Raw genomic sequence first — 22130 nt, 5'->3', positions numbered from 1 at the left:
TAAAGGATAAATCATATTAATTCCTTAATTCAAAGAGTTAAGCTGCTTAGTAGGGTGTTACTGGCTGACTTTAGATTAGTTTCCTCAATTCTAAGCATGTAATAGGCTTTCAAAACAGACCTTTAATTTACAAAGGCTTTAGATTTATTTAGGTGCATCAACCAAATATGCACTGGTTCCCAGAAATCAATTGATTAATAGCATATCATTAGATAGGCCTATACATGTATCATTACTGCACCAGAATGCCACCTCAAATACAAATTACTATTAATGGTGAGAGTAGTGTACTTCTTTGCAGCCGTGAATAAACTAAATTATGCCAATAATGATGCTCAAAAGGCCTAACAACATGTTCTCTATTATTGTAGTTCATAATGAACCCACGTGGTGGAGATATCGTCAAATAAATTCAGCATAGCAACAAACCGGAAGTGGTGTCCCTGATTTTGTTCCTCCTTTTTTTATTAATTAATTAATTTAAGGATACTGTAGTGTAAAAAAAAACACTTGAATGGAAACTGAACAGAGAACATATTGCAATATAAATAAATATTTTAAAAAATCAGGAGTTTAACAAAATTATAAAGATGTTGCCTTAAATTGCTGTCGGAATTTAGTAGAGTGATTGGTTGATGATTGTTAAATGATAATTTACGTGTTATGTTTTTCTGTTATTAACAATAGCAGCGATTAATTATCACAGCAGCCAAGGAAACATGTACTTTTATTTATTTATTTTCATTTCATTATCACTTATTTTCCCACCATGTGGTGTTTATCACATTGAAACTTGGAATTCCGACCTTGCAATGAAGCCATGAACGCACCGAGCACCGTCCAACATGGCGGCCCAGCGCAGGAGCTTGATGCAGAGCGTAAGAGTAGAAACTCTCTTTATCTCTCTCTCTAACCTCTAATGTTACTGTTTCATCACTGTTTTAAGCGTGCTAAGGTCTCATTTATCTCCCCGGGTGGCCGTGTTCGTTTGTTTTGCTCCGTTCGCTGTTGTTTGGCTTCCTTCAGTCATGCTAGTGCTAGTTGTTAGCTAGTTTAGTTCAAGGCCTATATAAGGAGGCTGGGACACGCGTCATCAACGCGTCATATCTCCGGGGGGGAATTGCACATGCGCAGTAGAATCCGGCCTGCACATGGGATATAGGGAACAAACGAACACACTGTTTTTAAAGTCACATGCATTGAAATTCATGGATTTGGTCAAATTTAAAACCGCAATAATTATGTTCAAAGCAAGACATAATTCACTTCCGGGCAATATTTAAAAAAAAAAAGTTTTTTGACATGGAGGGGGGTTATAATTTAAGAGGAAAATTTAATTTTAAAAAGCATTGTGTTCCTACAACAAAGTAGGAAAATAATATATATGTATATAAATATATATATATATATATATATATACTTTTATATATATATATATGTGTGTATATATATATATATATATGTGTGTATATATATATATATATATATATATGTGTGTATATATATATATATATATATATATATGTGTATATGTATATATATATATATGTGTATATGTATATATACATATATATATATATATATGTAGAGATATATATGTGTCTATGTCATAAATTTGTGACTTTTTCTCGTAAATTTACCATTTTAATCTCAGAGAATATTCAATTTTTTTCTTGTAAATTTACAACTTTATAATGCAAATTTGTGACTTTTTTCTCGTAAATATTTTTATTTTGTATATATATAATTTGGGATGTAAATAAATCTGGGATAGTTTATATATTATATTATCATCCTATGATATATGAGACATTAGAGGAGAAGTGAGAAAGGGGTAGGGAAATATAAGTTTTACTTCTACCTACTCCTTTTCGGACACTATTGCTCTTGTTTTGTTTGTTATTATTTTGTATCTGTTTTTATTTATTTTTATGTTCGAAATAAAGTCATTCATTCATTCACTCACTGCGCATGCGCTATAGCCACAGACTCGTTACCCAGCCTCCTTCTACAGGCCTTGGTTTAGTTTAGCTTCTCAAGTGAGTTTTGCTAACAGCTAGTTATCTATCCCAACTTTAATCTCAACCTAATGCGACTTATTGGTGACACTTTGGAGACATTGGAAGCCTGTGTGTGCTCAGTTGTTAGTGAAAAGCAGTGTAGATGTATAGAGAATGGACTTTGTAAACATCTTTGTGTCCTTTGACAGCATCAGAGCTGGACAGATGACCTGCCGCTGTGCCAGATGTGCGGCGTTGGCACAGCAACCAACTGTGTGTATGGACCTGATGGGAAAGGAGCTCTGATCCACCCCAACGAGGATGGACACCTCAGGTTCAGGTGAGACTCTCTGGGAACACGAAAGACCCAGCAGTGTCACCTATGTGAATGACACATCCAAACTTTATTTCAGACACACAGGAGGATCCATAGCAGCAAAAGAAAAGAAAACATACAAACAATTCATCATTCATTTAAAAAACACATTCATATATAGGTTTTATACTCAAACTTTATTTCAAGATTCAAGATTCAAGATGTTTATTGTCACGCCGGTTATACAGGTACAATCGTGTGAAATGCTTTTTGCTGGGAAGCTCCATTAAAATAATAAGTTAAATTACAATTATAAAAGGAAATACTTTGTACAAGGGCATATTAAGAACATCCATCCATCTGCAACCGCTTATCCCGTTAGGAGTCGCAGGGCTGACACATAGAGACAGACAACCATTCACACTCACATTCACACCTACGGGCATTTAGAGTCAACAATTAACTTAACCTGCATGTCTTTGGACTTTGGACGTTTAATTTCTTTGTATTTGTCTAATATAGTTTGCTCATCCTTTGTAAAATGTGCCGCTCTGCCTGTCGGACTGCACGTCTCCATGTCTGTGATTGGTCAGATGCTGCAAACACCGCCCTGTTCATGTGAACACGCTCACAGCCAGATGGAGAAACTCTGGGTTGATTTACCGAGTTGATAACCAGCATCCTAGGACCGCTTAGCGTGATCTCGTTTGTTCGGGTTAGTGAAGCCAGATAACAAGAAGATACCCTGGGTATGTTCAACTCGCTTCGTAGTACAGGCCTCCGGTTACATATGGGTTAAAAATAATAATGATAATATGTTATTACCATTATAGGATTCTTACATTACAGTAATTCCTGAATTCTTATAATTATCAGGAGTGCGGGTTACACACAAGCGAGCACAATCACAGAAATGTTTTCAACGTGTTTAACAGGTTTTTCCCTTGTGATTGTTTGGCATTGCTTCTCTAATCATGTGTAAATATCTGAGTGTTTGACGTTTGTTGACTGACACACAGAGTCATGTCGCTGCAAACAGCACCGCATGAGGAAGTGTTTTATTGAGGCATGCTTATCGACAAACACTCAAACTGCAGACAAATTGTGTTCTTACTGCCAGTTTCAACTATAATCTATTTAATTGTCCTCAATGACATGTCACATGACCCCAGCTAGAAAATCATTAGGCTGCCAACACCTTCCATTTTACACAAAACACACTACAATCCTCAGAGTTATGGATGAAGGATGTTTGAATTCCCTCTGTCTTCCATCTTTGAACTGAAACAGTTGTTTTTCTTCCTCCACCAATCAGAGGCGAGGACGGCTGTTTCCTGTACGGGGTTTTTAACGGTTACGATGGCAGCAGAGTGGCCAGTTTTGCCTCCCAGTGTCTGACAGCTGAACTGCTGCTGGGACAGCTCAACTCCAGTCACACAGACAACGACGTCCGCAGGATCCTCACACAGGTATGTGTGTGTTTCTATTGGAAATGTCACTTGTTAATGGTTACAAAGCAAGTACTATAATGTTTTTATACTCTAGGAAGAGTGAGAAATATACTTTTATTCTCCAGGGTACAGCATTGATTCATTTTCTCACACCTTTGCAGTCACTTATTTTAAAGTTGTTTTTTTTTTTGGGGGCATTTTCCATTTTATTGAGAGGACAGTGGATAGAGTCTTGAAAGGGGGGAGAGAGAGAGAGTGGATGCGGAAAGGGCCACAGGCCGGATTCGAACCCGGGCCGCCGCGGTCAGGACCAAGCCTTGATACATGGACGCCCGCTCTACCAACTGAGCTAACCCAGGCGCCCAGCAGTCACTTATTTTAAGACAAAATCCGTGACTTAAATGTATACGATCACTCGCAGCAAACGATTAAAATATTTAATCGTAATGAATCGCATGATTGTCCATAGTTAATCACAATTAAGCAAATTAATTTCACATTTTTTCTGTTCAAAATCTACTTTAAAGGGAAATTTGTCAAGTATTTAAAACTCTTATCAACATGAAAGTGGGCAAATATGCTTACTTTATTCAAATGTATGTGATTATCATAAAGTGGGCATGTCTGTAAAGGGGAGACTCGTGGGTACCCATAGAACCCATTTTTCATTCACATATCTTGAGGTCAGAGGTCAAGGGACCCCTTTCAAAATGGCCATGCCAGTTTTTCCTCGCCAAGATTTAGCGTAAGTTTGGAGCGTTATTAAACCTCCCACGCTTTAAAACTGAGCCCGTTACAACCTAAATATAGCAAGTTGCGTTAATGTGTTAAAGAAATTATTGCCGTTAAAACAAATTTGCGTTAACGTGTTATTACTTTGACACCCTAATTGAAACAGTATGAGATTTTCACGGTACAATAACCATCTCACAAAAATATCAAAGTATGATATTATTTTGCACGGAGCTGACACCCGCCCGCCCGCCCGCTTGCTCTCTCTGCCAATCGCCCACTCGCTCTCATCCCCGGCTCTCTGAACCGCTCTGTACCCCACAAAGGCAACGGGGCCCGTGGAACGTAGGTCCCCGGGGACCGCCGGTACAATAACCTTTTATTTCGATGTGAATAAAATGTTCCTGAATTCACGAATATGTGGGATATTACTACTGACATTCCTGTAATATTACGTCACAACGTCTGCTGTATTAGCTGTGTGTTTACTACATGTTTATTTGCATATAGGGCGGGGAAGTGAGATCGGATCAAAAGTGGTCACTGGAGACGCATTCTAATGCCAGGTGTAAACTGACGTACTTAAAGCTGTCCACTCAGGACGCATGTTAATGCCAGGTCTGACCAGGGCCTTAGTTAGGGTCAGGACCCCCAGGTTGGGAACCACTGATTTAGAGCATGTACTTGTCATTCATGTAAGTGACCTGGATAATTGCCAACATTGTGTCATCCAGATGTTTGTTGATGATGTTGTTGTTGTTGTTGTTGTGGCAGGCCTTTGACGTGGTGGAGAAGAGCTATTTTGAGACGATAGATGATGCTCTGGCTGAGAAAGCTAACCTGTCCAACTACCTCCTACCACACAACGAGGTACACACACACACACACACACACACACGCACACGCTTACACACACTCTGCAAATCATATTGACAGATTTGGCTGAAAATTGAGAAGAGGGGTTCTCTTTTGGTTTCCATAGCAACCGCAGATTTGGGCATTAGTGTGAGCTAATGCTCAGCCATTGGAAAATGAGCTTGTTATGTTCTAATTGGTCTCATCAGCCTGTTTCATAAGATAAGCCGGTCTCAGTTGTCCCTCTCTGGATCCCGCTCTCCCTGCCTCGTCATTCAATCCCTGTTTTTAGTGTTATATTCAGTCCTGATATTGTTGCTGCTGGTGTGGGCGTTTTTGTAAGATGATGTTAGTCACTGTGTGTTGCTGTGAGTTGGTTCATTAAGAACAGATACTCATAACCTCCTTTTTTCTCTGTTCTCTCACTGTGTCCTGTTTGCTTATCTGTCTCTTTCATGCTCACTATCTCTTTTGTTCTTACTCATCTCTTATCCTTTTTCATCTCACCTCCTGCATGCCTCCTTTCTTCCTCCTCCACCACTCCTCCCTCTCCTCTTGTTTCCAATTGCCTTTCCCCTCATCTCATGTCTCTGGCTCAATGCTCGTTTATTTCCCGCCTCCTCTTTCATCACTCCCTCTTTTTCTCCTTCCATCTGTCGTCTCCTGCTTTTACGTCTTCCCCTCCCTCCTTCTCCTCCTTCTCCTCCTCCCTCAACTCACTACATTTCCTTTACTTATCTTCCTCACTACTCCCTCTTCCTCCTCTCCTTGTTTCCTTCTTCTCTTCCTGTCTTCCTTCTCAGAATGTGTCGTTCCACCAGCTTTCTCCTCAGAGTCAGAAGATGCAGGAGCGTCTGAAGGAGCTGGAGCAGGAGGTGTCAGGAGGAGCGACGGCCGTGGTGGCACTGATCCTCAACAACAAGCTCTATATCGCCAGTGTTGGTATGAACACACACACACACACACACACACACACACACACATTTACACAGGCTAGAGTTGTCTAGTCTGACTTTAACAGTACCATTACTGAAGGTGCAGCCCCTGTATACACAACCATTTTGCATAAACTTGCGTCCCCCCTGCCCCACCAGTCGCTTGTCCATCCTAATATCCCCCTGCTCCTTTCTCTACCAGCCAGGACTAGAGCTTAAGGACGTCCCGCCTTCCCGGGGCTGAAAAAAATATGATCAGGGAGGATGAAAATTAATTTGGGGACGATTTTAGTCATCGGAGTTCTGGATATTAAGTTATCAGACAAACAAGCTGAGCAAACGTTAGCGGCAGCTCGACTCACAGCCCCTCCAGGACGTCCTGTGTCCGCCGAACGGCGTCGGTGATACATAGATTTTTAATGTGAAGCTGCTTTATTCAGTGTTTTTACCGGTTTTAATCAGCTGGTCTGTCTGTTTTGGAGAGGAGGAAACCTCAGCTGAAATTCGGCTCCTGGTAAAAACTTGAACACTGAAGGAATCCTAACCGGGAGAAACTAACTTCCATGATCCCACGCTGCTTCACCAGACACTGTCTTTTGTTATTGTATTGATTTGAGAGACCTCTAGTGGCAGAACATTACATATTGTGCGTTTAATACTACTACAGAGTCATTATTATAAATGTGACAGAAATACTGTGATTTAGTTTTACCTTATTTTTCATCTTTGTAGTAGTGCTGGAAAATATGGTTTGCACGAAAGACCAGCCAATAGTAGATGGCCCCCTCAGAGTCTGCTTTACACCAGTAGATGTCAGGCTTACTTAGGTTTTGGTTTTGGGCTTGTCACTCTTTGAAAATCAGAGACTACCTTTATGGATTCGTTGGGTGGTTTTCACTGAAAGCAGATAGGGACTTTAAAGTTTATGAATTCATATTCATTGTAACGTTCCCAGGGGACCAAGAACTCATTTCATTTCAACCAGAGGAAGCAGGGACAGATTTAGACCAGGTGGTTCCGGGTGGAAGAAAAAAAAAGTCCCTGTGGTGTGAGTAGAACTTTCCAAATCATCAGGATAGCGGAACCAACAACACTTGTATTTTATTGACGCTCAGAGCAGGTGCTCTGTCTGCTAGTGACGACATGGGGAAGTCTTTTATGTTCAAATAAACAAAATCCTCCCTAACCCTCAGTAAGTGATGTAGTTTTTTTCTTAAATTTGTTTTTTGTAAAGTTGTTCTTCAATTTCATTCCGAGTGGTATTAAAAAAAGTCTTAAATCTATCTTGTCTTAAGCTGTAACAACCCTGAGTATCTAGACAGTATGGGTGTAACGATTCATCTACTACATCGATGTATTGATACTAAGGATTTGCACTTTGTATTTAAGGACGACAAACGTTATATGAAAGTGTTTTTTTGCACTTTTATTAGTAAAGAAATGTTAAACGTTACTCCGGTAGACTCTCCAGACATGCGCCAGCTTGCCAGCTTGCCAGCTCTGCCCTCTGCAGCGTGAACACGCATCAATGGCGTGCATGCAGACTGGACTCCTCGCTCTCTCACCCTGTAGAGGAGCCGGTCGGCAGAGTTTCAGGCACTGTCAAAAAAAGTTACTGCATCGATTTCAAATCATTGAATCGCATCGTATCGCTCTAGATGAGCCAAATATCGTCCTTGAATCGTATCGGAACCATGGAAATCGTATTGTTGTAAAAACGTATCGTTACACCCCTACTAGACAGTACTGTATGTGTTACAAAATATTTGGTGAAATATTTCTGTGGTCATGTGCTCTTAGTACTCAGAATTTACAAAAAATATGCTGATTTGTCATGGTTTTGAAATACCTAAACCAAAATCAGTAGGTCTCACACAGATGAGATGAAATGCCCTGCCGAGAACATGTGCTTTACACATTTCTACAAAGAACCAGAAATTGTTTCCAACCGGTTCTAGTTTTCTGAGGCTTTCAGACAGATGTTGGAATCGTATTGACTCTCTTTATTGAAAACACACCGACAATGTCAGTCATTGTTTTTGGCTGCGGGGGCAGTCGCATGATAGCTTGCTCTGTGTGTGTGTATAAATGTGTGTGTTCAGATTGGCGACAGAACAGAAAAGAAGCATGTGTCATTGATATTTTACGACACCAACCTGCAGGCCATTTTAGATCCTTAAAGCTGGAGTGCAGAACTTTTGTGTCCTCCCTCTGGCAGTGAAAGTATTTACCAGTGACAGAGCAGCAACTACCTGGACTGGATGCTCCAGATGAAAAAAAGAAACTTCAGAGGAAGGATTGAAGGGGGGAGGGTCCATTATTAGGGCCCGAAGACAAAAGTGCCAGGGACCCAACGGTGTCCGTAGCGCGAAGTGCAAGGAAACCTATTTTTCTAAGGATTATTATTTTTCCACTGCGAGATCGCATTTTTGAGGCGCTTAGGATGCACGAAATCTCGCCAAAAGTGGAATACGAATCAGAACTGGCGAAAATTGCAAAGTTCTGTAGTGACTGGGCTCGGGCGTCGCCAGCGGGCTCCATAGCGCCCCCAAATGCAGGCAGGTCTGAGAAAAAAGTTACTTCCATCTTCACGAAATTGGAGTAGGTCATTGCTCACATCTGCAAGAGCGTACAAAATATTTTTTTTATTTTTTCGGCCAACAGGAAGTCAGCAATCTTGGATTTCGTGCGTTAATTAAAAATTTACGGACACATGTTTGAGGACTTTAGGATGCACAAAAACTCATGAGTTGGCAGTCAGTGAAGTTAACGTCAACCACGATTGTTTCCTAACCCTAACTAAGTGGTTGTGTTGCCTAAACCTAACTTCACACTTATTTCGAAAGGACGCTTTGCATATAACAAGCGTATATTGACATCCCTGGTCCTGGTACCCCGTGCGGCGTTCTCCGATGTTCGAGGGGCACTGACCAAGCGGCGGTATTTGATGAATTGTGAGTGGAATGTGTTGGCGGGGGAGATGTGGCGAGCAGGAAAGTTGCCACAGACTGACCGGTATACTTTGTTATACGGAGAGCTTTCCCAGGCGGTGATTGGCTTGATCAGCATTGTGTGAACTTGTTTGTCCTGACGGATGTTAATTTCTATGTAAAAGTCCCGTACTCCAGCTTTAACTGTTGGGAACGTCTGGGGCCTCATGTATAAAAGACTGCGCAGCTTTCACACTGGAAGATGGCGTACTCACAAAATTGGAAAAGTACGTACGCACAGAAATTTTCACATGTATAAAACCATGCGTACGCCTGTTCCTGCGCACCTTTCCTTTATACATCCCACTTGACGTGAAATTGAGCGCAGCTGCACGTGCCACTTGGTCCGCCTTGTCTCCTCCCATTAATAACTATGCAAATGACTATAAACACGCGCCATGCTGTCACTTATTGTCCAAATAACAATGTGGCAAATCACGCTGGAAAAGGAACAAAAAAGAAGAATTTCACAGAGTGTGAAATTGAAGTGTTTGTTACTGAGGTGGAAGCTAGAAAACATATTTTATTTGATGGTCTTTCATCAGGAATCAGTAACAAACGCAACGTCTCCACAGCAGCTGACCGTGCGCTCCCGAAGGTTCCCGAAGGCTTCCGAAGGCGCACGATCAGCTGCGCCTCGTGCCTCGGCTGCTGAGGGGCGCCGGTCTGGCCGCGTCCTCAAATATACTATACGCTGTGCTGGAGTCACAGAGAGAGATTGTCAATGCAATGAAGGATAATATATATATATGCAACGAATTAAAAAGAATGAATGATGGTGGGATAAGTCATATATTAAAAGACCTTGTTAAAAATAAACGTGTGTCTCAATTCACCTAGTTGCTTTACGTTCTGTGTATCTCATCCAAACGGCGCCGTATAGCTGCTGCATTTGGCTCATTGTTAGGTGTGCCAGGGTCCGGTTCATCCATCTGTAGCTCCAGGGGACACAGGCTCACCACGGAGGTTTGCCACATTGTGCAGCACGCGATTTTGTTTTTGGCACAGTGGTTAAGGCATGCCATCTCTGGGAAATTAGTTTAAATGTGTTTTTGTTGTGCCTCTCTGATGTTAAACTTTATGCGCAAACTAGTTAAGAAATATGTGGGTTGTTTTTTTTGATTCCACATCATAAATAAAGCTCAGTAAGTTGAGTGGAAAAAATATTTTTACACATTTAGCGAGTTTCAGGACTTTGTAGTTTGACACTGCCAGATGACAGAGTTTGGAAGACGGCCCGCACATTCTCACGACTGGTCTAGAGTTTGCGGCACGGTCCGCACATTCTCACGTCACGTTGATTTTTATACATCCCAGCGTGAGCGTGAAACACAGCGTACACAACATTTTAGTACGTACGCACCGTTTATACATGAGGCCCCTGGACTATTGGAGCAGACATCCACCCACACACACCCCGAGGAGCCTCCTTAGAAGTATTCCTCTTTAAGAATCATCAAAGTACCAGATTCCTGCTGCTGTATACGGGGCTTGTTTCATGTAACTGGGTGCTGTGGCTATTCTTACTTCTGCTTGATGTCATCATTAATCAAGCGTATGAATCTTAAGGTTGCACTGACTCAAAGTGACTCTGGTTATGAGTTTAAATCCCTTAAATACAGTGTTTTAGATGTTTCTGTCTTTTTTTGCTAGACTCTGCAGCAGGCAAAGGAAAAGAGCCCCTCACCCTCTCTCTGGGATTCATTTTCTTTTGTCCTCAAGGACGTGGCACAGAGCGTAGAATAGGAAGGGGTGGTGGGGGGGGGGTAGTAATTAGTAGCGAGTAGAAAGGAGAACTGTCTCCCCCACTGGCCCGCTGTGTGGGGGTCAAGAGTTCAAAGTTGACAGAACATGAATCCCAGAGAGGGTTACACATAAGAGTAAGTGTTCTCTAAAAAGCTCTACCAGCTGTGTGCTGATGTGAAATATATTTGACAGTTAAGGTCGTATGACCCATAATTTGATATGCTCGGAGTGGGAGTGTGTGGGGGGTTCAGCCAAGGGTACATGGACATAACAGGCACGGCTGGCTCTGCTTTTCACACATTGCACATATGAACAGTCGGGGTGGGGGAAAAAAATGTATTCACCTGTGTATCGCAATTTATTTTTCTTTTACGATTTTGAAATTGATTTTTTTTTAATGCCAGAATCGACATATTTGCTTCATTTGAGTCTATGTGGAGGTAGAAGGAAGTTACCGCTTTTATTGTTATAATCTGAGTAACGTGATGTCATATCCGTTCCGTATCCGTCAACCAAAACAAACCAGCCGGCCGCGGCTGGCCAAAACGCAAAAGTAGAAAACAGCGGAGGGTCCACGTGGATACGACCTGCACCCTCACATTTTAAATCCAGCGTGGTAAACACTACACATCCAGTAAAGTATGGAAACACTTTGGGTTTCACACATTGCAGGAAAAGCAGAGCTAGACATCACGGCTAAAGCTGCATGCTAACTCTGTCACGGACAGGAAACGGCGGTCAACTCTCATCAAATCAGCCGACAACAGACATTCAATAAAATGAGCCATCGTTGCCTCGGATGAACAGTGTTCATGACAACTTATATTTTTAATATTAATTCAGTTCACAGCGTGGCATTATGTGACAAGAATGTACAAATGTCATTCATTTTTATGTTTTTTTATTTTACACACACACTAGTGAGTGAATCACTGAGTGAAGTGTGATTGCGTATTTGATCATCTTAAATAACCAATTGATTCTTTTTGTCCAGTCTTGTGTAAATGTTGACTCAACTCAAATACTGTATGTTTGTGTGGGATTCCAGGTACCAACCGGGCACTGCTGTGCAAGTCCAGCAGCGATGGGCAGAACCAGGTTCTCCAGATCGGCCGACCACACAGCACTGAGAATGAAGACGAGCTGCAGAGGCTGTCTGCGCTGGGTGAGACGCCAGACAGATAGATTTATTTTTTATCCACACTATTTTAGTTTATTTTTAGATTATTTTTCTACATTATTAACTGTTAATTTAGTTAACTTTTTCCTTACTTTATCACAGTTTATTTTATTTTAGATCACTCAGTTTTGGGAAAAGTATAATACTAAACCATACCGGGCATTTAGATTTTTGAGCCAACCATTCCCCAGTACCCGCTGAGACAGATCTATGTCACATAATCTGGTCAGTGACGTCCCATTTCACCAACATGATTAGCAGTGCTGCTTTCTTCCTCTTGTACTCTGCTGACTTCACTGTTGTTTTCTCTGGCTTTTACAAGACTTAAATTAATCCTAACAAAAACAAAGAAACTGGTCAAAATTAATTTTGTCTTATCGATCTGAATATTCTGTCATATATATATTTTGAAATCCTTAATTTAATTTCAGTTTAGATTTGTGTATTGTCGGAACAGGGGACCGACGTGTAGTCTGTCATGTGTCGCGGCTGAGTCACGACAAGAATTTATGATTCTCAATCGTCTAATCTGACATAGTGACCATCGTAACTGTCAAAAATATTGTGTATTCTGATCCTGGCATTAAAAGTCTCCATGGATAAATAACAGAGCTACTGATGTTAACGAAGGTTCCATTGATACCCTCCCATCCCTGAAATACAGGGCTCCCCCGGAAGGATATACAGGCCGACGGAGAGACAGCCGTTAGTGTAGACTAGCTGCCATAGAGACACACAGTGAGCCATCTATCCATGGTGGACAGCCACGCTAATGGTCCAGTAATGAGGGTCTTGTATGTAACAGGAAATACATACATTGTGATTAGCTTTGCAGAGGAAGCGTTAGATGCAGCTTGTCACCTGTAATGAATATAATGGAGGATTAGCTGCATTGTTTCTCAGCATAGAGCTCTCTGTCTCCCTTTGTTCTCTCTGTCTCCAGTTTATTCTGTTGTTCAGGCCCTTCTCTGAATGGTTTCAATGAACCAAGCTGAAGGTGACCTCCCCTCATAATTTCATCCACCCTCAAACACACACCCCCTCCTCCTCCTCCCACCCCCCATCTCCTTCTACTTATTGCTTTATAATCTCCTTCCCCATACTAAATCTCTCGCTCCTCTCCCCCCATACCGTCTGCCTATCATCATATCCTCAAACTCATCTCCTCTCTGTCCTAACTTTCCATCTCTTCCCTGTCTTAAACTTGTCTCCTCTCACTCTCACAGGTGTGGATTCAGCCCGTGTGAGGCAGGCGGGGCAGATTGCTGGTCAGAGCAGCACCAGAAGGCTCGGAGACTACCGCGTGAAGTTCAACCACAATGAAATCGACCTGCTCAGGTGAAGTCCGAATACTCAAACTAAACCATAAAACACAAGCTGTACACACACTCTTCTTTATTGTCTTGTTTTGTGTTGTATTCTTTATTTTTTGTTATTATTATTATTATTATTATTATTAGGGGACGCACTGATCTGACAGCCAAATCAATATTGGTAATAATAACTGAATACAGTGTCTTTGTCAATGTCATAACTCTTTGCAATAAGTTATTTTCATTCAGACAAGCTGGGCTGCCGAGTTTTTAGAAAACTAAAAACAAGTTTCACGGGCACTTGCCTGCTGGAACTATTTCTTGGCACCGGCACAGTAGGAAGGCACTGTTTTTGTACATAGTTTTTGCCCAAGACATACTCGTCACGCCCTCCGCTGTGTAAAGGCCCTTATTGTTTGACTCTGGTGTTTTAAAGGGTTAGTTCGGATCCAAAAGTCACACAATAACACAAACAAACTAACCGATCGAGGCAGCGGTAGACCAGCAACTCCCGTGTTCTGAGAGGTAAAACTTACTGTTTTGTCAATGGAGTCTGGTGGCTTTGAAGAGAGCATAGATAGCGGTGTATTACCTACAGTAGATGGCGGTCAGCGTGGCGCCAGTTTGTAGAAACAGACAAGAATACCATCATGGGAGCAAAGCAGTTAAGTGCTGTGGACGGGGGGCAGCACCAAAACGTGTTTTAGACCAGTGTACGCTATATTTAGAATATATAATACACCGACTATGGAGAAGTACCTCACTTCAAAAAATCCGAACTATACCTTTAAAGTAGAATCGGTGTAGCAGTGTGTGTATACTCAGCATCACCTGAGGCCTGTACATCACATTGCTTCTGTGCTGGTACTCCTGTCTGTTTCTCCAAACTCCATCTACTGTAGATAATACACCGACTATGGAGAAGTACCTCACTTCAAAAAATCCAAACGATTCCTTTAAAGTAGAATCAGTGTAGCAGTGTGTGTGTGTGTGTGTGTGTACACTCTGCATCACCTGGACAGTGGAGGCTCTGTCTCCATGTTATGTTGTTTGTTATCAGATCTGACTCGGTTCCAGCCTCTCTTTTTTTCCTTAGCGGAGCCTCCTGGAATTCCACGATCCGGGGCCCCCCTCTCTCACACTTCTCATTTCCTGTTCCTCCCTGCTGTCCAGGCCAAGCAAAATCAGGCTCAGATATCTACGAGTCATTCCAATTATGATCCTCAATAAAAACACACAATAGAATCTTTATAGAATTCCCTCCTTAGTGCCATCAAGGGGAGAGCAGGAAATTTGATTTGGACAAAGTACAAGCGATTCTTCAGGTCTGTGAGATTAGCCAGGTTTATTGTATTTAGGTCAGGTGCACTTATGTCTCTCTTCTCGTCCCAGTCCCTGTCCCCCCGCCTGTTCTCCTCTTTCTCTCTCTTTGATATTAATTCATCCATCTATTTCCTGTCCTCCTACACCATCAGTGCGGCCAAGACGAGGCCAATCATCGCAGAGCCGGAGATTCATGGCAGCCAGTCTTTGGACAGCGTGACGGGCTTCTTGTTGCTGATGTCAGAAGGTCTCATCAATGCCCTGGAGTCCGCCCACGGCCCCGAACAAGCCAATCAGGTTAGCAGATTCATCCTGACAGTGTCTTCCCACCTCAACCACACTTTCCCTCCACTTGTTTTCCTGGTGTCTTTTTCTTAATCTCTGCATTCATGTCTCTCCACCACCTACTCTGCATTTCATCTTTACCCTTCCTTCCTGTTCCTCCTGTCGTCTCCTCCCACACACATCTCCTCTTTCCTCCTTTTCATTAATGTCATCTTTCTGTTACTGTTCTGTTAATTGTCAGGGCTCCAGCTTAAGGACATCCCGTCGTCCCGGGGCCGAAAACAAATATGATCAGGGAGGTTGAAAAAGAGTTTTGGGACGAGAATTGAAAGAAAAAAAAACGTTAGTATGAACGGCGATGAAAATGACTGCACGTTTTGTGTAGCGCACCGTTATTATTAAACCTCCTTGACAACATAAACACACACACTGCCAGTGTACGATCCATCCCGCACGTACAGACACACACACAGCACATTACGCCGGCCTCTGACCTCACGACATCTGCAGCGGCAACGGGGAATTATTCCCAAATCAATGAGGTAAACTTAACGTATTAACGTAAGTATTAACGTTACCAGTTAGCGAACATTAGACTGTTTGATGTTAACAGTAACGTTACAGTTAACGCTCGCTAATGAGTCAGCAGCCGACGTCTGGATTTACAGTGACTGAGCTGATGAAAACATATGTTAAGTACGAGGAGTCAAAAAAACTGCAACAGCTCAAATCTTGTTACTAATTTTAACCACTTATTTACTAACTTACTCCTCTTCATCCCCTGTGAGGGTAATAAGGCTTGTAATGGACAATTTCATTGTATGTAATGATGTCTCTTTATGCAACAGTGGAAAGTTACTGTCTGTGTGCTCTTCGTCTCATGTAGTGGGAAAGTACTGAGTGTTGATTACTTGGACACTGTCTGAGTAAAACAACTCCTTATCTGTGCAAAACAACTCCTTTTCTCACAGTCCCTGTTGTAGATTTCTATATAGTCACATTGTAATAATCTCCTGCAGTGCACTCTTCTGCAGACTTTGTGCGACTCTGTATAACCAGTGCCTCTTCTTGCAAGATTAAAATACAAGAAAGACATTTCATCTGTTTGGGATCTTGATTTCAACGTTCATTAGGACTCATCTTGGAATACTGAAATAGTCCGTTTCTAGTTAGTTTGTGGTTTGTAGACGAGCTTTGTTTAGCTTGCATCGTTAGCATGTGTGAGTTGTAGCAGTAACGTGAGTTGTTAGCTGTTAGTCAGGAGAAAAAGCACGTTATTAGAGGAAAACACTACCAGACGAACTGACTGACAATGTCAGAGAGTTTCGTTAGTACAGTACGAGAGGAGAAAAAGAGAAACCTGTTAAAGGTGATGATGAAACCTACCTTCTGACAGCCACCCTCTGCCGTAAAGCGAGACGCCGTGGCAAAATGCTGCTCCTCTGCCCATGACAGGAGCATCTTGTCCAGCAGCTCCTCCAACTTTAAGATGCGCAGCTAGCAGGGCTGCTTTTAGGGGACGTAAAATTTTGTTTTTTGACAAAATGCTACTTTTTACGCATAAAAAAATACTTAAATTTAGTTGCACTGTTAACATCAAAATCAAAACAAACATGCACATTATAAATAAAAAAAAGAAACAATAAAATTACTTTAAAATAAAATAAAAGTTTTGGATAAATTATAAAATTATGAACAGAAATATAAACCACTTCTGTTCGATTTATGTTAAAGCTCACTTTTAATGATTAACTAATGATATGATAAAACAATTTTTTTTAATTTGGGACAGCTTAGGTTGTATTTTGGGACGGTTTCGGGAGGATGGTGAAAAAAGTTAGTTGAGAGCCCTGATGATTTGTTACTAGTCCTTGCACCTTCTTTTTCTTCACCACTTTTGGTTTTAGTAAAAGTCCATTGCTGTTTCCTTTCCATCACTTATTGTATTTTCTTTCTTTCTGTCCTCATCATCTTCTTCAGTTCTTCAACTCTAACATCAATCTTTCTTTCTCCGGTTCCCTGTCTCCTCTGCCGTCCACCTAAGGAAATCGTTGCCATGGTAGCAGCAGAGCTGGCCCAGCAGACCAGTCTGGAGGCGGTGGCCCAGTCGGTGGTGGAGCGCGTTAAGCGGCTGCACCACGACGTCTACGTGTCCGGCCGTCAGAGGGCGACCTACTGTTCTCGGCACGAGGACATGACCCTGCTCATCCGCACGCTCAACTACCCGCTGGCTGACGGAGTGCTCACGCCCACGCAGGGTAGGAAAGGAAAGGAAACCTGCCCAGGGAACCGAACTTTTTCAATTTGTTTTTTTATTCCGATTCATACAGAACATTGAAAACTAGTAACACTTTATGTCAGTTGTTGCCGACTTTTCCCGTAACTCTTTAAAACAAAGTGAACTCGCTTTTTTTTTCTGTATGAGCTGTTAGCACTTCAAGCTAAAAATATGTTTTAACTTTTGAATTCAAGTAAAGCCTGAAGAAGTAAAACTATTCAGTATTTCACAAGGAAATAGCAGAGATAAATGAGAACGGCATATCGGGTCCATTGTAGGTAAAAACAACAAAAAAAGATATGGAGCTGCGGGAGATGGGTAAAATAAAATATATATAGATTATATAAAATGTATGTAAAAAAACTCAGATATTCTCTCTTCTATATCTCTGACATTAAAGTCACAAATTTAAGAGAAAAAAAATCTTTTTTTTTGCAAGGAGCCACATCGCTTCACTTTGCAAAGTTGGATCAACCTCATCACACCATTGCTGCCTCCACCTGCACTGTATTATGCCTGCAGTGGATGATCTACTCAAATTATACGTTGCGATCGGATAGAATGATAAGGAAGTATTGTGATTTTAGGAGACATTGAAGCCGTGAATTGGGGCCGTTTCAGAAGGAAATGGCATGCTGATTTGGATGAGGTGATGGCTTTAGTGCATCAGAAACTGATGAAGGATATCGCCGTGTTCCATACTGTTGCGCCTCCTCACTAACGTGTGCTTGTGGCGTTCCCTGTTTACCGGCGGCATCTGTGGTGTGATGTGGTTGATTTTCAGATTTTTTTTCTTGCAAATATTAAAAAAAAAATCTCATAAATTTACAACTTTAATCTCGGAAATTGCCCCCCTCCCCCGGCTCCGTAATTTTTTTTTTTTCTACGTGGCCCTAATATGCCGTCGTATAAATGTCATATAATTTTAGGGAGTAGATTTTTATTTTTTGCTTTTCTTTCCTAACTTGTTGATCATCTTGTGACTCTCTTTTGACATTCCAACTCCCAGGTGGCAACCACTGCTTTATAGATTTAAAAACTATATAAACTTAGTTGGTTTAAGCTTTAGTATTCATAGTATAAGATTAGATGTTAGGATATAAGAATCATTAGAACATTTTAGGGTTGTTGAAATTTAGAACCATACCGAAAGTATGATGTGGATTATATTGAACTTTTAGAGTTGGTTACTCAAATGTAGAATCGGATAAGTCTCGTCCTGAGCCAGTGGAAAGCTACACACGTCAGAATAAATCTTAAAATAGGACTAGGTTTATCCTCGTCTGGGCTCAACCAACCTTGAGAAAGAGAAATCAAAGATTTCATGAGGTGCAGCCAAGAATACCACACCGAGCCAAAATAACAAAAGCCCGAGGAGAAAAAAAAAGGTTCCCAAGATGCTCATAAGATGCTGAAGTTTTAGTTTTACTGTGTTTTTCTTGATAATAGTACTTGTGAAAAGTAAACTACCCCTCAGACAACAGCAGCCTTTAACGTCTTGTTTGTCTTCTCTCAGGTGGACGTATCTACCCCGTGTCGGTGCCCTACTCCAACAGCCAGAGCACCAGTAAAACCAGTGTCACCCTCTCGCTGGTCATGCCCTCCCAAAATACTCTCACCAATGGAACCAACACCGCCTCCACCTTGGAGGAAGGCACCCCGACACCAGGGTAAGCTTGGTTTATGTATGTATTGTCCCTGCTTGCTCTGGGTAAGCTTGTTTTTCACTCCTGGTTCCCCCTCCTACTCGTATGTTAGCTCTGGGTAAGCTTGATTTTTACTCCTTTGCATACTTTTTTCCCTGCCGTGCATCCTCTGAATGAGCTTGATTTTTGTCCCACCGCCGTTGTTTCTGCTTCGTGAACTTGATTTTCACTCCCTCGTCCAACTGGTGTTTTCACTTTGAGCCTTATTCTGACTCCATTCTTCCCTCCCGACTGTTACGTTTATTCTGGCTGTATTTTAGATAACTCCCTCGTCCCTCCCTCCCTCGCTGTATTTATTTTAGGTAAGCTTGATTTTCACTCCCCCTTGTCCCTCCACTGCTATGCTTATTTATGTGTGAGCCTGGTTTTCACTTCCCCATTGTTCTGCCGCTGTGAGTTCTGAGTATCTTGCCAGGGTCCCTTCGCAGACTAGAGAGGGAGGACTGATCTAGTACAGCTGGAAAACTATTTTAATATGGAACTTTCACAGAAGCACAACATGTACACCATATACCGTACTGTTAGCGTATCAATATAATTAAATCAGTTTTGCTCTTGGCGGTCATTTTTATTGATTTTAGACATTCGGAGCGTTTCCAGCCACCTGTTTTTATGCACATTTTCAATTTGTGGGAATGCGGAAAATTCAAAAAAATTAAATCGTACATGAAGCATGTGACTTCAACGTCCATGAGATGAGTCTCCTCATCTGCGAGATTTCACAGACCGGAGGAAAACAAGCAGTCAGAGCTGATCTGGCGTCTGCCGTCCAGCTGCCCTCTATGAGAGCTGCAAGTCAATAACTGGCGAATTCCGATTCAAACGGTGAAACTAGTCAGCGCTGATCAAATATGAATCAATATTCTGTTACGTTAATGCCTATTTCTCTCCTCAAATGTTTTCAGAATCATCTTGTAGTGCACGGTTTAGCTGTAAAATGAGAACGTTTGCAATGTTGAGATCAGTTGAGGAAATACCAAGCACCGCCCACCAGCCTGAGCACAGCCAATAGGAATGCCGCTCTCTCTCTGAAATGACCTGTGATTGGTCAAAGTCTCCCGTCACGCACTAGATTTTCTAAAGCCTGAAAACAGAGCCATGAGGAGGAGCAGAAGTCTCACTTGAATTACAATATGCTGAAAGGTTATTATGGAATTTCTGATGCCAAAAACCTTCTGCCTACTAAAGCTTTATGTCGTACGTGATGTTCGTCTGCCAAGTTAATACATGTTTCATTTATATTAAGCGTGATACTTTGACATGCTTGGAATGTGCCTGTAGTCGGGGAGGTTACCTGCCTGCAGTTTGATATGCATGTGCGTGCTTTCTGTGTCCTCTTTAGCCCTTTTGCTTCTCTATCTCCTCCTCCTTTATGACTTTCACTCTGTCCTGTCTGTCACTCACTGTCTGACTCACATCTGTATTTCTCTCTGCCAACATCCATCCTGTGTCCTACACTCTGTCCTTGCCTCTCCTTTTTGTTTTCCGCTCCCGTAGCACGTTTCACCCTGCTACCTGCCAGACTTCCGTCGACATCCTGCAGCCCATAATTGAACTCCCTTTTTCCCCTCTTTTCCCCTTCTCTCCTCTCCCCGTCTCCACCTCCCTCTTCTCTCTTTCCACCACTCCTCCTCCTCCCCGTCCTCTCCCTCTCTCCACCTCTCTCCTCTGTCTCTCCACCCACGACCCCTTCCTCTCTTCTTCCTCCTCTATTCCCACCCTCGTACCTTCCTCCACCCTCCCCAACCGACCGCCCTCCTACTCCTCCACCCTCCCTAGCAGTCAGAGCCCCACAGCCACCCTCCAGTCCACCAACACCCAGACGCAGAGCTCCAGCTCCAGCTCGGGAGACGGCAGCCTGTTCCGCCAGAGAGGCAGCCAGGCGGCTCAGCCCGACGAGACGGGTAGGGTCCCGCCTTACGTGGACTTCAGTCAGTTTTACCGCCTGTGGGGGAGTGACCACAGCGACGGGCAGAGCACCCAGGGAGGACTGGGACCCCAGTGAAGAGGGTGCCGGGTGCCAGTCAGATTGTGAAGGGACAAAGATTTTAAGAGGTGGTTTGGGATGGACGATGAAATGCTTTTAATGTATCATAACTAAAATAATAAGTGACCTAAAGGTGCATGGGGACGCATGGAGGAAGGACTGGGGTTATCAGTGAAGCCAGTGGGCAAAGAATAACCCCGAGACTGTGAGAAACTGGTGTCACTACACCACAAAATTATGTCTGCGCTTCCGTTTTAGATGCTGGTCATGAGTGATTGTGAATATATGTAATCCAGATTGTGTTGGTAAAAAACAGGAATCTCATAGAGCTGAGAGTTTGTGGAGTTGAGAATGATGACATACTGTAAGGCCTGAAATGGATTGAATGGATGTGTTTTGAAAGAACTTTTTAATTTGTAATGAAAGTATATCTAAATGACTCAATGGGCTCTCTGGGTTTCTCTTCATTTTAACATTTGACCGTCTCTTGCCTGAAACATTTCAGTTTGATGTCTTGATTTTCACCAAACAACACCTGGAGGGTCTCGTTCAGCGGGTATGACGTCACCTGTGGCGACCGGTGGTCACATAAGGTGTGTTTTAACCCCCCTGGGGTCGACGCTGTCGCATACGACAGGAACGCTGCAGTGTAGAGACTTACTTTAACTTGCAGCTGCTTCGTCAACACCGTGGCTTTCTAACGAGGCGTCGGGACGGATCGTATTCCTTTCAAACGGTTTGTAATCCAGCTTGGAACAACAGGGTTTTTTCAGAGACTTCATGAAAAGTAATAAATCCATCAATGAAAGCCTTCTGTGAGTATTTATCCATTCATCCGTGTTGAAAGTCGCTAGCCGTTAGCAAAAGCTCACAGAAGGCAAGATTTAGCCCGTGGTGCAGCGGGTCAGTCTGTTGAGGAAACAGAGGCCGTGCTGGATGTTTGCCCAGAGTGCGGAGCTCACGGGACGTGCGTAATTGAATAACATGGCGTTCACCATCGTAGCAGCTTGTAGGTCCGTGAGATTCAATTTCC

General features: G+C 42.4%; 1 protein-coding gene across 2 annotated transcripts; it reads left to right on the top strand.

Moving 5' to 3' along the window:
• Positions 1–753: 753 nt before the first annotated feature.
• Positions 754–21536, top strand: tab1 (TGF-beta activated kinase 1/MAP3K7 binding protein 1). 2 transcript variants are annotated; one of them, XM_074630886.1, is made up of 11 exons: positions 754–878; positions 2210–2340; positions 3632–3785; positions 5274–5369; positions 6158–6296; positions 12074–12190; positions 13432–13543; positions 14994–15138; positions 17171–17384; positions 18921–19074; positions 20893–21536. In XM_074630886.1, the coding sequence occupies exons 1-11, from the start codon at positions 846–848 to the stop codon at positions 21113–21115; spliced, it is 1518 nt and encodes a 505-aa protein (XP_074486987.1). In that variant the 5' UTR covers positions 754–845; the 3' UTR covers positions 21116–21536. The 2 variants fall into 2 exon arrangements, with proteins under 2 accessions (XP_074486987.1, XP_074486986.1); XM_074630885.1 differs by having other exon boundaries at positions 20890–21536.
• Positions 21537–22130: the final 594 nt, after the last annotated feature.

The sequence above is a fragment of the Sebastes fasciatus genome, chromosome 3 (assembly GCF_043250625.1).
Source record: "Sebastes fasciatus isolate fSebFas1 chromosome 3, fSebFas1.pri, whole genome shotgun sequence".
Taxonomy (NCBI): Eukaryota; Metazoa; Chordata; class Actinopteri; order Perciformes; family Sebastidae; genus Sebastes; species Sebastes fasciatus.
The sequence above is the reverse complement of the archived record's forward strand: the minus strand, read 5'-3'. Positions and strand labels throughout refer to the sequence as shown.